Source organism: Haemaphysalis longicornis, unplaced genomic scaffold, assembly GCF_048455015.1.
Source record: "Haemaphysalis longicornis isolate Haplotype H1 unplaced genomic scaffold, Haemaphysalis longicornis Haplotype H1 scaffold_244, whole genome shotgun sequence".
In the NCBI taxonomy this organism is placed as follows: Eukaryota; Metazoa; Arthropoda; class Arachnida; order Ixodida; family Ixodidae; genus Haemaphysalis; species Haemaphysalis longicornis.
In genome coordinates, this window is record NW_027526310.1 from 200,280 (window position 1) to 216,769 (window position 16,490).

A 16,490-nucleotide genomic window follows, 5' to 3' on the forward strand; every position below is an offset into this window, starting at 1 on the left:
ACGCAGGCCGGAAAAAGGGGAAGGAACAAATTTGACTTAGCAACGCTGAAGGTTGGAGCCGTTTCCCCTGAGGCTGGAATACCCCCATTCAGGTACCCCTGTGACCGAGCCGCTCTCCGGGCTCTCTAACGCTTTCTGCTCCTACAGCCAGGAGCTGGTCAGGGCACCGCCCAATGTTCTATGGTAGGAAAGGATTGTAGAGGAGGAACGATGTGTTTCTGCAACCCTATGTTGCACAAGCTGGCTCCTGTGGGGCAGCAGGTGCATGTAGAGCAATTTGAGTGCTCCCCCACTTAAGCGCCCGGACTTGTGATTTCACGGCATCGGCATCCTTTGTTGTAACCGAGTGAACGAAGGGTACACCGAAGACAAACGAAATATATCGAGCAGGAAAGTGGAGGAAGAAAGTATGGGGAAAGTGTGGGAGGGAGGGAGGTATGCCGAGACGGCGCGAGACATTCTCCCCGGCGGTGACGTGCTACGAAATAACCACGACAACGATTAGATCATCGAAGATGGAGCGAGCAGGAAAGCGGACGTTGAAGGTATATGGCGAAAGGCGTGATAAATGGTCCCCCGCGACGGCGCGCGACGAGACAACGCCACAGTATATCACGCACCTTCATGCGTTCGCTAACGCTGCGATCACTACGCTAGACGTCGCAGGTACGCGCCGTCACCCAGAAGACTGCAATTCATCTGCGCACACATTTTGCATCAGGGATTACCATAATCGTCAGCCAATTTTTTTTAGTAGGGAGCATGAGGTGGAGGCGTATTTCGGGAGCGAACCTGCTTGCCTTTGTGCGGCGGGAAGTGTTTTGTTCTTCCTGGGCAAAATTGAGGAGGTGGAGTGTACGGCGTGAGAGGTAGTAATCGTCTAGTATATCATTGTAGCGTGGGGGATAGGTTGTGGCGCCTGGTCAGGGTCGGTGTGCTCTTCTGGGAACGCCCTGGGCGTGAGCAGCATCACCGCCCATATTTATGCGAAGGGACTAACAGCTTCACTAAAAATGTTTGGGATCGTTGAACGACTCCGAAACAAGTGGGCAAACATGTATCCACAGTTAAAAACGCATCTACCGAGCCTTCCCTGTAATTTTCTCAAACAGAGCGTTCCTAAAAATGCCAACACCCCAGAGATTCAAGGCTTATTTGCACAAAGCTTGTGAAAAAGGACGTTCTGATCAAAAAATATAGCCCGCATTATACGACACGCGAAGGAGCGACGGAACAAGCGTATGTTCCGTCGTTCTGCGCTGTGTCGTTGTCTACGTCGCGCTCTAATTTTTGATCAGACGGCCCCAACTTGCCAACAGTTTGTTTCAAATCATGTTTTTCCCGCCCCTGTAAATCCTACTTTAGTAAGGACACGTTAACGAATGCCCTTAAAAGGCTAGAGATGCTAAGCACAGACTGAAGGTTGTTGGGTTGGAAGATGAGGTGGGGGTGCGTGGCAGGGGGTAAGTATTATTCTGGAGTCTTCGCCGAGCTGTGGTTCCCTCGAGGGAGAGGCGCCAGTGCGGCCGCACGAGGCTGCAGCGAGTTCGCTTGCAATTAGCCAGAATTTGTGCGTAGCCACTCAGGGGGTGGGGTTGATTTTGGGAGGGGGGAGAGGGCAGATTGGCCACAGTCGGCAAGAACTCGGTGTGTCATATCGCGAGCCGCGTCGTGGGGCGCTACATTGTCACGGATGGCGGCATGTCCAAGGGCCCACACCGAACATTCGCTCAAAAAAAAAAAAAAAAAAACAGATACAGAGCTTCCCGAACTTCGTCGGTGTACAGGCGCTCACGAACGAAGCAATTTTTTTTTTGTAAAAATAAACAAGATTTGTTGTTACACTTCTAAATCTCACTGGGATAAGGACGGAGAAAAAAAGTGTGAAAAGTTCATTGGGTGGAATTCTGATTGCTTCGGTTCTGATTGCCCTTTTTGTTTCCAATAATTATTTTTTGAATCACATTGTTTGTACCAAATTTGTCTATTTTGCTTTTGTTCTACACGACGACATCGTGTGCAGACCCACAAGAAAGATCGACTGGCGTACCCTGAACTCTTGACAAGGATACAAACATGCGCCGCCGGCTTACTCAGCGAAGGCATTGGCGCAGGTGACCGGGTTTACGTGCATGTCGACAACGGCATCGAGAGCTTCTCTGCCATCTGCGGCATGCTCGTCGTGGGAGCAACGTTCGTAACCTCAGCCGTCTGGTTGGACGCTGGTAATCATCCGGCATTTTGAAGCACTCACCTGTTGCAACCAGTACCTTAAAGATACGCTTTTCTGAACGCGGTTTTGGGGCGGCTGCTTGACACCCCAGGTTGTACTTCGATATTCAGAAAACGTTTTATTCCTGCGTTATTCTGTAGCTAATAAAAGTAACTTCCCATTTTTAGTAAAGTACTTTCGTTGGCGGTGAAGCTTATGTTATTTCAGCAAGAATACAGCGTATGGAATTTACGTGTCTCCGGGAGTCGAGCATGTCCCGGGGCATAGTGGAGGCGAATACCACTTAGCGCCATTAAACAGGACCAGTGACGACAACGGAGATAAACGGGCTGGCGGACCCTGCGCTGGCTGTCTGATCGTCGTTATGTAAATAATGTAAATAGATTGTACCCCTTCTTCATGGTTTGTCTCATCTGCTCTGCCGCCAGGTTACAATATTCTGTCTGGTGAGAACTTTGAAGCCCGAGCTGTTTTATATGGTGTACGACAATGTCTGTGGGGTTAGAATACTTCTCGAAGGTAATAAAGGTCCCTACAGAGGTGGGACGCGGTGTTTAGCCCGACATCTGCAAGTTGATTGTAAGATGGAATTCGTTCACTACTGTTTAACAAATGGGGAATTTATGAAGGTTATTCGACCGCATTCATCGCTTTTACAAGTACGGTAGTTATCGCCGGAGAAAACGAGCACTCGTAACCAGCGCCTTGGAAGCAGCGTAGATTGCCGGCCTCCGGGACAAAGGAGGCTAAGAACACCCCCTGCCTCCACCTTACGCTGAATAAAACGTGTGTAGCACTCACTGAAAGGCCAGCACTAGCATGCAGCCGGAACAGAAGATTGCGTCTTCTGCACTCTCGTCGATAAATCTGCCGTAACCTAGACCACGTGAATGAAAACACTATTTTACCCGCTACCCATATCCTGTACAAGCCACGTAGGGTTATGTACCGAAGTTGTGCAAAAAGAGCAAGCGTATGCACCCAACGTACATGTAGCAAAGTAATAGATGCTTCCAATTCGTCTGCGCTCGCTAAACTGCAGGTTCCACCTGTGCAGAGACGGTTGCTTGGGTTTGGGGGAGCAGAGCAGGTATTCGGTTCTTTGCTCGTCTATTTGCGCGGGGGACAGAGAGTGTACACAAAGAGTCCAGCTTTCCATGCAGTCGCACCAACAGGTTTGGAATCGCCAAAGAATTCGACCCGTTGTTCTTAATGGCTTCCCGCGCACTAAACAACATTGAACGTGTTTAGGGAGCTCGAGCCTATCTAAACCACATTAAAACCATGTTTGCATATTCAAAGAGACCTAATAACGCAGTAATAAATCAGAGACCTAGTGCAAGAAATCATAATTACTAATTACAAGCCACCACCCCCCTTCACCGAGTGGCCCCCGGACCTGAGAACGCGTAGTGCGTTGCATCATTGTCCAGCGTTACTCGTGCCACCGCTTAAACATGGATTTATTAGATTATGTTCCCAGACAGACAACTGTTCAGCGGAAATTCATGTTTCTAGGAATATCAAAAATATTTGCTGCCACTGGACCCAAATTTTTTTGATATTCCTAGAAACATGAATTTCCGCTGAACAGTTGTCTGTCTGGGAACATAACCTAATAAATAATAATTTAATAAATAATAATATAATAAAAAATAAATATAATTAATAATCTAATAAATCTAATAAATAATCTAATAAATAAATAATAATAAAGTGGCCGCCCAATCAACAATGGCGTTTTCTTTCTTGCAAATTTTGAGGCGACTGTACACTTTGCATGCCTCTATTTTTGCTTTCAACGAAGAAATCAAAGCTGTCAGTGCAAAACAAGCAACGTCGCGCAGGTTGCTTCCCCGGGGGAAGAAAAAGCAGACACGCGTTTCATGTTTCGTCCACGCAATATCGCGTTTCTTGCCCCATCTTCTCTGGCCACAACGTTACCACAAAGCTTCACGAACTCATCTTCCAGGGAAATTTACTAAGCGCTTCCCCTTTAACAGGTGTTACAAAAGACGAATAAGCCACCCCGCGTGCGGCGGGCGTCGGGTGCGGTGTTTTCAGTCTTCGTCGTTTCTTTTTCAGCATACAAGTCACTCGGTTTACGTCAGTAGACAGCGTGTAACTTTTTATTCCGGGTACGCATCATAAACACTCCAATACGTTTTTTTCGGTAACATAAGTACTTATCGGCATTTAATATATAGCAGATCAAATGCCAATCAATTTGTATGTCCCGCACTTTTTGCAGTGTCCATTTCTTTCCGGAACCGACGAAGGGACACAAAATGGGATAAAAAGTGCCACAACTTGCCTAGCGGGTTGTTGTTCCTTTCGAAGCTAAGGGAACTACATAGTGTGGTTGTGGCTAGAACTGACCCTCTCTGGTCTCAAACTACCTCACTGACTATGTGAAGGAGTGCCAGTGAAACGAAGGCACCCACACAGCCGGCATAACACGCGCGTGCCTTTTACATCTGACATAAGCATCGCTGCCAAGAGTACCGCATCCGACACGCTTGATTGACAGTTGACACAGATAAAGCCTTTAGAATTTTGTTCCATCTGCACAATGAGGCAGCAACAATAACAGGGCTCCGTGAAGGCGCCGTCTGCGGCTTTCAAACGTTCTTACGTTGCTGTTAGGTCACATTCTTATGTAAAAACCCTCTACATTGAAAACCTTCACTCCGACGTGATCTGCAATGATTGAGAGAACCCTAAATAATGGTTGTTTGAACACAACGTTGCAGACGAAATACACAGACGAATGAAAGAAGCCTGTGCAACACATGTGGTTACTGAAGAAAAATATGTACACCTTTTTTTCTGGATAAAGGAGCACCACCCCCTAACGGTAAGTACTTCACATGTTCATTATTACAGGTGTTCATTGGCTAGGCGAGGGCATAAAATGTGATCGTTTTGTCCAAAAATGCACAACTACACATTTTCAGCCTTGTGATATGATCACATCTAGCCAAGGTACTGGAGGAGAAAACACTGTTTTACTCCCCTATCGGAAACCGCCTACCGGAAACCGCAAATCATCATTACTCTCGCAGCCCCCACAACGCCGGGCGGCTACGTCACGGTTATAACAGATTGTCAGCAAGCATGCCGCAATAGCCATACAGCCGCATATCCTCCCCGCTATTAAGCTTCTTCAAACAGTTCCAGTGCTCCTCTACATCCTAATCGTATGGACATTAGGATACCTCTCCCTCCCAGGAAATGACGCGGCTTACGCCGCTTTCCGCGACGTCATTTGCAGGGAATTCCTATTGAGGGTGTAGGACTCGGCAGTACTACCCCTCAGCCAACCCGTTTCCGCTTGCTACACTAAAATTCTCTACCACTACCGACACAGCCGCTTCCACTATCTTTCACTCTACCCGCCCCGTAACCCTCACGACACCCGCATTTTCCGAATCAAAACATAATTTAATACCTCATCGTATACTCTCCTATCCGATACCTCTACAACTGGCCTTCCTGCCGGACTCCCTGCACCATGCACCTCTTTGTGTGGGAATGCCCCTAACGTCCAACGCCCCTTGCATTCCGTCTCTAGAGCAGTAGGAGGGCGAACTTCCCAGTTCGCGCCCTCAATTTTAAGAACACCCGATCCTACGGTCCCTGTAAGCTGTGGCAACTCTCAGTTGTCTCGATTCAGGACAGTCCATCCGCCTTCTGTTTCTGTTATTTATTTGTACTCGGCTCCAGTAAAAGTTTGCTCACTCACTTCTCTATGCGAGCATTTTTTTCCCACCCAGAATAAAACTTTATGTGTGGCCTTTTTAGCCAGTGACAAAGATATTGTCTCCGTGACCGCCACAATGGTGGTGTAAGAATAAATAAATCATTGAACACCGAAAACCTACGTATGCGCGAATATGTACATGAAATGTGCATGGGTACCGCCATTCTGGGCAAAACCCTGATTCAGTTTCTTATTGGAAAGGAGTTGGGGAAGGAGAAAAAAGATACCTGAAGTTAGTTACACCGTGCTTACCATTGTCTTTAGAAACTCCACTTGGAAAAATTAGGATGACGAATAAATGTAGAACCCTTGGTCCATATCAAATTTTCAAATGATATTTTACGTTTCATTGGTCACGCCGGTAGTTCTGCAAAATGCTTCGGAAACTCAACTCAGAAAGCATCGCTACGGGTCTAAAAATTAACACAAGCATGCAACCAAATTTAGTTAAATTAACACGCAGAACAACGCCCTGTCAAGTTATGCGATGATACACGGCAACAGGTGCATAATTATTACTTTCCAATACAAATTGTTTGTGATAACCCAAAACGTCGAAAAGAAATTAGGGAAAACTTTTATCGCGCTGGGCCGGGATTAAAATTATTTTATAGAGTATTTATTTCCGGATTCCGCCAGCTACACCGGCTCCGTCCAAAGTATTCACTCGTAGAAGAAAACGTATTTGAATTTTTTTTTTACGAAAGGAACACCAGTAGTGCTTTTTTTTTCAAATACTAACAATATTCTACGTGATCTTCCCCAGGGCGCTTTTACCGTACGTGAGCGAATACCGGGTTTCAAGTGTGTAAGGGACTTTTATCTCACAGCAAGAGTACGAGACATACGAGAAGGGGCCTGCACTTTTGTGGACTGGTCATCTGCAACTACGGGCCCATCGAAGTGGTCAGAACGCCCTGAGAAATACTTTCTGCAGCAAATTATGTGCAGCGAGTAAGTATTCTTCATGGAATCTTCACAAATCCTTGTCCACAATAAAAATACCCTGAAAGCAACACTGATTGAAATAGCGCAAGATGATTGTAATCGCTCAACGGGCATAAGAAAGCAGGCTGCACAACATTACCGCCAGCAAAAGCATGTTTACTGCCGGGTCGAGGCCTCCCAGGCAAACATGAAAAACTACCATTCAGTGCTGTCTGAACTCACTTTCTGTATAGCCCCCTTTTTCTTCATCTCACCCCGAAATTGAGGACTCTGTGTTTTTCTATTTGCCGTCCCGCCACTAGGTAACCAGTCTATTACCCATACGGTCTATCTGCATTTCTTAGCGTTCCGTGCCATCCCAACTCTACTTTTTAGATGTGACGCATCTCTTGCTCGGGGGTATGTCCCTCCGGCGTCGTTGTCGCGGCGTCCGCACACCACCTGAGCATGCGCAAACTCTACTACGTTCTTCTCGCCAACAGATGTGTGCAACGCGCTCTCTCTGTCTCATTATCATAACAGCTGCGCGCTTCGCTGAAGCTTCTATCTCGCATTTGCTAACCCTGCGCATGCGCAACTCTCCTCCGTTCGTCTCCTCTCCTTAAAGTGCTGAATATAAAGCGGTGAGCGCGCTGCGCCGGTTCAGTCAAGTGCGTTCGCTTGACTGCGCTTGACTTTGCTTGTGCTTCGCTTCTCATGTCGCGTATGCATGCGCATGAAAAGTAAAATTACGCCCATCTTCCCGCGTATGAGAACACCCGCATGTGATGGAATGCATCATACGCGTTCATAACACGTTTCACGCGATTTAGAGAATGAACCCAATGGAAACGCCAATTGAACCCCCTCGATGCGTCGCATCCCATCAGGGTTCCCTCGCGGAAAGATGGGCGTAATTTTTCTACTAATGCGACACCTACAGAATCATATATCTTACCTATGTGAAAATGAAGCTGCCTAAGGTTGTACATGAGCGGCACTTCAGAGCGCTGCTTCAGTCGTTCTGTCGCTTGCTTAGCAAACGAAACAGCAGCTGGTTTTGAGGGAGCCAGTGGAGGTTTGAGTAGATGCGATGGTATGTTCTAGTTCAGCTTTTGAGTGCCGAAACTTTCACATCTTTCGCCGAAGCTGCTTTTTACAGAGAAGCTGTGTATGCCTAAGCGGAACGCCCGTCCGTGCCCAGGTGGCCCTTTCGCAGGAGCCAGTGTGCGTGTGCGAAAAAAAAAAGTTGCACAAGAGCTAGGAACAAGGGGAGAGCGAATGCCTGGTTCTGGGTCCTTCACCTCGGAGAACAGGTGTTGGTGACGTGCATACAATCTCGTAACGTCGGTGGCGAGTGGACACGCGGCAATTCTGCGGGAGGAAGAACAAGTTACAGCGTGCGGGCACCGTTGAGCACCGTTTGGAAGCGCGCACGCACCAAGTGTGAGCAAACTAAGGGAGGAGGGAATCATCGCTTACGACGAGGGCGGAGCAACAAGCGCTGGGGAGTTTGTCCGCCGCCGTTGTGCCGCTAACGCTACCTAATATGGGGCCCGCGACGCCGAACGCAAGCGTCCATATAAGACCAACCCTGCTATCCGTGTATTCATGCAGGTTTCGCGAACCCGCGTGTCCGTCATTTTAAAGCAAAGCTTTACTACTTTCCTTCAGCGCTTTTGCGCGCGGAAGATACGCAATTAAAGGGACACTGAAGTGAATTTGTCAAGCTCCCGTTTTTGCTTGCACTGTGTAGACTGGCTCAAATTAACACACTATTCATCGTTTATCCGGTTGACAAATCGGTAATTATTTTACAAAGCGCGAAAGAAGAAAAACTACCATGCGCGGTTTGCGGCGGCCGCACCAACTAAAGGCTGTGACGTCAGAAGGGGGGGGCACCGTGATTGGATGATGCCCAAGGTTAGCAATCAAACAAGTTTCGGTTTCGGTTTCGGTTCTGTAAAACAACATGCTTGACATCCGATGGCGTTGTTGGATGGCCATTCTCGATATCTCAGTAATCGCCGTACCGCGCTTCTGCCATGTTGTCGGCTGTCAAATGTCTAAGATAAACCTCCCAAGGCGGCTTAGAATCGTAGAAATCACTAGACGAGGCCTACGCAGTGGATGAACGCCCTCCGCGTCACCGCAGACTCTCAAATGCCATGCGCTTTTCCCGCATATTCGGAGCTTGCCTCACTCATGTCTGTTCGTAAAAAGCTAGTTTGCACCAGGCCAAGGGTGTGCTGATTGAGGCCTGGGCCCACTGCCCGCAAGCAGTCGGTGCTTGTGGCAACAGCACGCCAACGAGAACTCGCTAGCGCGTCATTGCCAGTATGCGCGCGTTCTGCGATCTCGGTCGTGGAGCAGTGAACGTTACGGCCCAAAAAGGGTGAACTCAGTCCAGAAAACATCGGCCGCATAGGAAAAAATCAAAAAAAAAACATGTACTCTCGGGGATTCGAACGTGTGACTTTCAAACTATAATCCTTGCGCCTCAAACCACTAGTCCACGAGCCGGCTTTTTTTTTTTTTTCCAAACACAATTTTTTATTTACAAGGATATACATATATACATAATGCACTGGCACGCTCGATGCGGTGACCAATGCTGGTACGCGTACATACTGTCGCCGCAGGGACTCCAATCACCTTTAGGCGTGCCTTCACTTGAGCCGCAGAGTAAGCAACGTAGTGGGACTGCGGTGGCAACAACGAACTAACAAGCAGGAAAATATGACATCCTGAGACAGAGTAATATCAGAGTACATGAACTGGGAATCGTGTGAAGGTAACATGTTCACATATGAGTGTAAACTCTGGGCAAGGATGTACAAAGCCTGTTCAGAGGGGAAAAGCGTCTCTACAAAGTACTAGTGAGGCAAGATCACAGTCATTGCCAGCGCTGCATCTCTTTTTCTTTAAAGCGCTGCAGTGCTTGGCATCCTTTTTGCAGTGAGTCGCGGAGCTCCGTGTCAGAATCTGATGCCCCCAACACGCTCACTGTCCATTCAGCCTTTGCCGTGAAGTGCCTCCAGGTAGGCCTGGGGTTCCTGGCGCACTCCACTGCATCCACTCGGGCCCTCCACAGCGAGTGGAGCCCCAGGACAAGCACGCAGTCCCGAAGCGCCTTGTTCTCTGTTTGCGCACTCAGGTGCCGGAGGCCTGACCACGACAGGTCCCATCGCTCGGTGTACGCGGTCTGCAGCTCGTCCCAGAAGACGGCCGCGGCGTTACAATCTGTGAGGACGTGTTCTGCCGTCTCGCGTTTTCCACAGAGGAGACAACCCGCGCCGCCATGGAGAAAGAAGCCCTTATCCTCCAGACGTGCCTTTGCGGGCAGCACCCCCATGTGGAGGCGGAAGAAAAAGTCCTTTGAGGCGGTGGGCACAGGGAGTCGTCTTACTCGCTTCAAGACATCGTTAGGAATGGGGGTTGTCTGTAGAGAGGGGGCGGCAGGACCTTCTCCACGAGGTCCCAGTATAGTTTTCTGGGTTTTGTTTTGAGCAGATAATCCCAAGTGAAATGCTGCTCGAGCATGGCTAAGGCTAGCGCGATTTCTTTGTAGAACCTCGTTCCGCGCGTGTCAAAGCAGAGTGATGCTGTCGTGGCAAGCCACGGGGCCAAGTGTCTGGTGCCCAGGCACTGCGTGGCTGCCACTAGGAACGGATCGCGTAGACCCAGAAAGTACAAGAATCGTTGGATAGTGAGTTTGAGCTCCGCGTTGACGAGCCCAAATCCACCCTTTTCTAGGCTCCAGAAGAGGTTTGAGCGGCGCATGGGCTCGAATGTGGACCGCCAGAGAAACACCGCCCAGGACCGGTGCAGCCTATTCAGGGTGTCTGCGTCGATGGAAGTTATGCGGGCCCCGTACAGCACTGCGGGGTATGCAATCGCATTGCACACATGAGCCCTCGTGAATAGAGCAATGTTTCTATTTCTCCATGGTTGCAGCTTTCTTTCCGCAGCTGACAGCTTGGGTTTCCACCAATTTTTGACTGCGACGCTTTGGTTGAGGTTGACTCCCAAGTAATTGGACATCTCCTCTTCCCAGGCCATTCCAAATAGGTGACTTGGTTTGGAAGCCCAATCACCCAACCAGGCTCCCCTCGACTTAAGTAAATTTATCTCTGCTCCCGAAAAGCGGCAAAACTGGTTTGCTAGTTTAATTACCTCGCCCACTTGTGATCCACGAGTGCAGATGAAGGCCACGTCGTCCGCATAGGCGAGAACACGGAGCTCCTCGTCTCCCATCTTCAGGCCATTGATGACCTCGGATGCAAGGGCCATACGGCAAAGTGGCTCAAGATAGAGGGTGAATAGGATGGGTGACATGGGGCAGCCCTGGCGCACCGACCTGTGGATGTCTATGGGCGTTCCCACAGACCTATTTGTTACTACGCAGGTAGATATATCCTCGTAGCAAGTTTTGATCCAATCGATCATTGTGTCACCGATTCCGCAGTGTTGGAGGAGATCCAGTAGAAAATTGTGGTCCACCTGATCGAACGCTTTCCTCAGGTCCAGTTGAACGATGGCCAAAGGTAGCAGACCTGATTCAGCCGCCTCGATGGCTACCCTCATGCGATGTAGGTTGGAATTGATGGACCGCCCCTTGAAACCGCATGTCTGGTGAGGACCAACTACAGCGCTTAGTGCACTCTCCAGCCGTCTGGCGAGAACTCGGGCCAGGATCTTGTAGTCCGTTGAGAGAAGGCTGATCGGACGGTAATCGGCAACGTCGGGGATAGAATCGGTGGGTACTTTTTTGGGGATTAAGGCCAGGTGGCTTGTCCGCATGGAGGATGGCAGGCGCTTCTGTTTTCTTATTTCTTCGAAGACCATGGCTAGGATGGGGCTCAGTTCCTTTCTAAAGGCTATATAGAACTCTGAGATGATACCATCCGGTCCAGGAGATTTGTTCCGCGGTAGGCTCTTGATGGTACGCTCTATTTCCGCTTCTGTTATGGGGGTGTTGATCAAATCTTTGGTTTCTTCAGGTATTTTGGGAATTTGATTTAGTACTTCAGCTGGGATTGCATCTAAGACTGACCGTCGAGAGAATAGTTCTGCATAATATTCAGCGAAAGCTCTTGCGACTTCCTCATTGCTTCTTGCCACACCTGCGGGATGTTTGACCTCCGTGATGTTTTTCTGTGCCGAGTTCTCCCTTTCGAAGGCTGCAAAAAGCTTCGATGGCCTTGCCTCGAACTCTACCTTTTGCTCCCTGCTCCGCACCAGGGCTCCCCAAAAACTCTTCTCAAGCTCTCCCCGGAGCTCTTCTTTAATTAACCGGATATCGTCTTTAAACTCCCCTGGTCTTTCTTCATCAGCCTCGATGAGCGCGCAGAGAGTCTCCGTGAGGCGGCCCTTTTTTTCTTTTTTTCGTGCGGCCTCCTCGCGCCCTATGGTGACTGCAAAACTTTTTATACGTGCTTTAAAAGTTTCCCACTTTTCCACACTAATGGTTCCGGACCGAAGTGCTTCAATTTCTTTTTGAGTGTTTTCGACAAATGTCTCGTTTTTAAGTACTGTGGAGTTCATTAGCCATCGGGTACTTGAGTTCTGCTTAGCCGTGTATGTTTTAAGGGCCACGGTGCACGTTACGAGGCCGTGGTCAGAGAACGAGATGGGAGTGACGGTGTAGTCGGACACTCGTGTAACCCCTTCCCCCGACACGTAGATCCGGTCCAGACGCGCGTGGGACGAGCCCTGCCAGCGCGTGTAGCGTTTGGTTGGCCAGCTGCGCCCCAAGGCTACGTCGGACAGGTCGCTGTCCCGTAGGACTGCGCTCAAAACACGGGACGATGCGTCGACGCCACCACCTTTCCCTGTTCTGTCGTTAGCCCTCAACACACAGTTGAAGTCACCCCCAAGGAAAACTGCCCCAGACACACACAAGTAAGGCCGCAGGGCGTTAAACAGGTCCGAGCGAGCTGCTGTTTCATTGGGCGCGTAGACACACGCGAATCGCACCAGCTCGCTCCCCACGAGGACATCAACGAGGCAAAAACGGCCGTTTTCTGCGAGCTCGCAGTCAACAATTTTGAGGGAAGGGTTTTTCCGTATTAAAATGGCTGTACCGCCTGCGCGGGCTGAAGTTAAGGTGTGGAAGCACCAGAATTTGTGGCCGAATAGGCGTACAAAATTTTGGCTGTCTTCGATTGATGATAACTTGGTTTCTTGCAAAAGGGCAACATCGATATTCTCGTTGTTTAAAAGGTCGAGCAGCCAGTTCTTACGTTTGGAAGAAATTAGGCTAACTACGTTAATAGTAGCTATTTTAACCGCGTTGAGGGGGGCTGTCATCGTGGGGTGAGGGCTTACCGATTATCCGCTCAGCCGCAACCGCTGCCATTGTCGCGCGGTGTCGTGTCCGCACAGCCGGTGGGGGAGGCGGCCCTGCCGTCTTGCGCTGGGGCTGTTTTCTGTTCCCCCCTGAGCTGTTCAGGAATTCTCGGTGGTGCGTCTTTTGTGGTGGGCCTCTTCCCCTCCTGACCGTCTGGGGTGGTGGCGGCTTGCTTGGCTCGTGCCTGACGTCGTGTTTCGACTCTTCTCTCTTGAGGTGCTCCCTGGCTGGCTACTGAGGTGGAGGGGCACGGGTCGCTGATGGGCGCCGGCGCCGCGTTCTTTTCTTCTCGGCTGGTTTCCTGCTCGTTTTCCCCCTCCGCTGCCTGTTCTTGCTCGGTTCCGGCGGCGTTTTGAAGAAGGGGGCGGGGGGTTGCGGCTGCGTCATTCTCCAGTGGCAAGTCGGGGACACCTCCCTCCTTCCCCGCAGCTGTATCCAAGGTCTCTCCAGGGGGGGAGACGTTGTCGGCGCCTTCATTCCTTTCATTTTCCTTGGCGGGTTGAATGCCCTTTGCCTGGGAGGAAGGCTGTGGGTTCGTTGTTTCTTGCATTTCTTCGATGTCCATAAACTCATCGAGAGGTTGTTCCGCGCGCTTGCCTCTGGCCTTGGCGGCGTAGCTTTGCACACACGCAGCGCTGTCGTGCCCAAACGTGCGACAGACGCGACACCAGGGCGTTGTACACTGCCGGCGCATGTGGCCGCGCAATTGGCAGCGCAGGCACATGGCAGGCCGGCCGGGTACTTCTATTAGGACCAGGTTTCCGTAGATGGTGACCTGGTCGGGTATCGCATCAAGGGAGTTCGCGTCCCTCGGCACGATCTGCACCACCCTCGTGGTGCTTCCCATGTGGTCCATGTTTGGGCGTCGCCACTTCTCGAAAGAAACACTTTTGACGACACCGAAGCGTTCCAGGTGGTGCACCAGAAGTTCGTTTGGCACGGTTGTGGGTACCCAGTGGAGCTTCACTGTCTTTTCCTGATTGTTCGGGTCAATGACCAGGCACCTTTTTCCTTTCGCCTCGATTTCCCCCTTCGAGGCCAGTTCTTTCATTTCTTCGGGCGACTGGAACGTAACCATCCATACATGGTTAAACTGAAAAGGTCCTAGGCCGGTGATCTTCTTCAAGTCAGTCACAGCGCTGAGAGCCGCTGCAACGTCGTCGATCTTGTACGGCCGTGCCGACGGGTCGCCATGCAAAAACACCGAGTTTTCACTAAGCTTACCCGTCGGCAGGGTGGGAAGCAGGGTACGGTAGCCCGTCCGAGCGGCGGGCACTTCGGGTGGCGCAGAGGACCGGTTCGGCGCGCTCGCGCCTTCCGCTCTCGAGGAGCCGTCTTTGTGCATGACTGCACCCTCTGAGAGCTGGGGAGAGACTGGGCCACGAGCCGGCACTGACCGGGTTGGATATATAAGGTCTATAATGTATAACCAGTTTACACTTTTATTTATTTTAAGAATTTCAAGTACTTTATGTGACTATTTGTTGTATAGCGCTCCTGCAGTAAGCGTCCCCCAAACTTCCACAATATCTCATGTCTAGCAATTGCATTTCTTTGACGGAAAAGCGTTCGCAGATGTGCGGTCGTGCTGCTGACCGCTGTGCTTGTTTACCCAGCGCAAAAAATGCTTCCTGCTCCCTAGTTTTGCGCTGTACGGTAAAAGTTTCAGTTGTTTTTATTTTCATAGTACCTATATTGACTTCGCTGACTCTTCTCCCGCCTTCAATTGGCGTTAGATTTTCCTACTAGCGTAAAGTCAGCGAAGCGTCGCATGTGCACTTGTGCAGCGCTTGTGTGCAGCGACCCGGACACTGAGTTTGACACAGTTTACAAACTAACAAAGTAAAGAAAGGCAAATTCTTTCATTCACAAAGGTGTTGTGGCTTAGTTTAAATTGAGCGAGCGAATAGCGACGACCCGTCGGCGGCCGGCGGACGAAACGCTGGGCCGACTGACTCGATCGGTAGGTCGGCTGGTCGGCGAACCGTGCAGTAGCGCAGCCATTTTCCAGCTCATCTCCTGCTGACGTCACACGAAAACGCCACAGAAAATGGGCGAGCGTAAAGAGAGGAGGACAGCATTTTCGAATTGATTTTTCTACTAAATAAATTCGCGTAAACGAGGCCAGAGTGGTCGAAACAAGGCCTACGGACTCCGAACTACAATTTGCGCTAGTAATCCCGCAATGTTTACAAATTCACTTCAGTGTCCCTTTAAACCTTTTGACCGGAGACACACCTCCGGCGACACACCCCTCGAATCGCATCGCGTGATTCACCGGGAACGATGTTGGCGCTGCGCACAAGGCCCCGTTTGAAGTCGTTCTGCTCACGTAGCGCCCTGCATACTTGGACGAGGAGCAGGGAAAGTGCAAAAAAAAATCAGGGAAGCTTGCACTCGGGCGCAAAGCTTAATGGCGTAGCTGTTGCAGGTGAGCGATACATATGTACGTTTCGGTATCATTGTTTACTTGCATAGTTGCGGTGCTACTAATCGTCGTCATATGCATCGAAGAGGTTGTCCTCTTCTTCGCAGTGATTGGTAGATGCAGAGCCATCAAGAGCATTGTAGACCGCCTTCAGCTCAACTGGGGAAGTTTGCACTTAGCCGCGCAAGGCTTTAACCAAAGCCAAGATGCAGGATTCCTTTGTAGGTGAGAACTGAAGGACACATCACCACGCATTTGTAAAATTTTGAAATTGCTTATTTAGATCGTTATTTAGTTATTTAGCGTGGCACAGGCGGCCGCTCTGACCGGAAATCCAGCTATGACGTCTACCGGTCGGTTTTCGTCTCCCCTCTTCTGTCTTCTTGCATCGCGTGCCCAGATGGAGGCGGTGCATCCGGTCACATTTGTTTACGTGTTGCTCCTCTTGTATTGCAGGTATTGTGAAAATATTCCGTTCACGGGAACCATTCAATTCGTACCGGCAGCTAGCCAACTTTTTTTCTTACTTCTGAAACCTCTTCCCTTCCCGTTAATTTTGACCTTTGGTTTGATTTGTACGAAATGCCGAAAAGCTTAATCGCACCCCTGTTATCGTTAGGGGAAGGGTTGGTTGTTTTTTTTTAACTAAGGAAATAAACAGGGCTTGCTTGACGAGGCACTCATTGAACGGACAGAATCATCAGACATATCAGTCAAACAAAGGCTGTTTCGATTCAACGGACACAATGACGCACTAGTGCCGCCCTCATAGTACCGCAGGGTGTTT

At 49.9% G+C, this 16,490-nt stretch overlaps 1 protein-coding gene across 1 annotated transcript in view; it reads left to right on the top strand.

Moving 5' to 3' along the window:
* LOC144172592 (luciferin 4-monooxygenase-like) overlaps positions 1–16,490 on the top strand; it is a 59,264-nt gene that overhangs the window by 17,099 nt on the left and 25,675 nt on the right. The window contains exons 3-5 of the mRNA XM_077701248.1: positions 2,024–2,225; positions 4,987–5,090; positions 6,763–6,950. Coding sequence (XP_077557374.1) covers positions 2,024–2,225; positions 4,987–5,090; positions 6,763–6,950 — 494 coding nt within the window. The remainder of the gene's footprint in view (positions 1–2,023; positions 2,226–4,986; positions 5,091–6,762; positions 6,951–16,490) is intronic.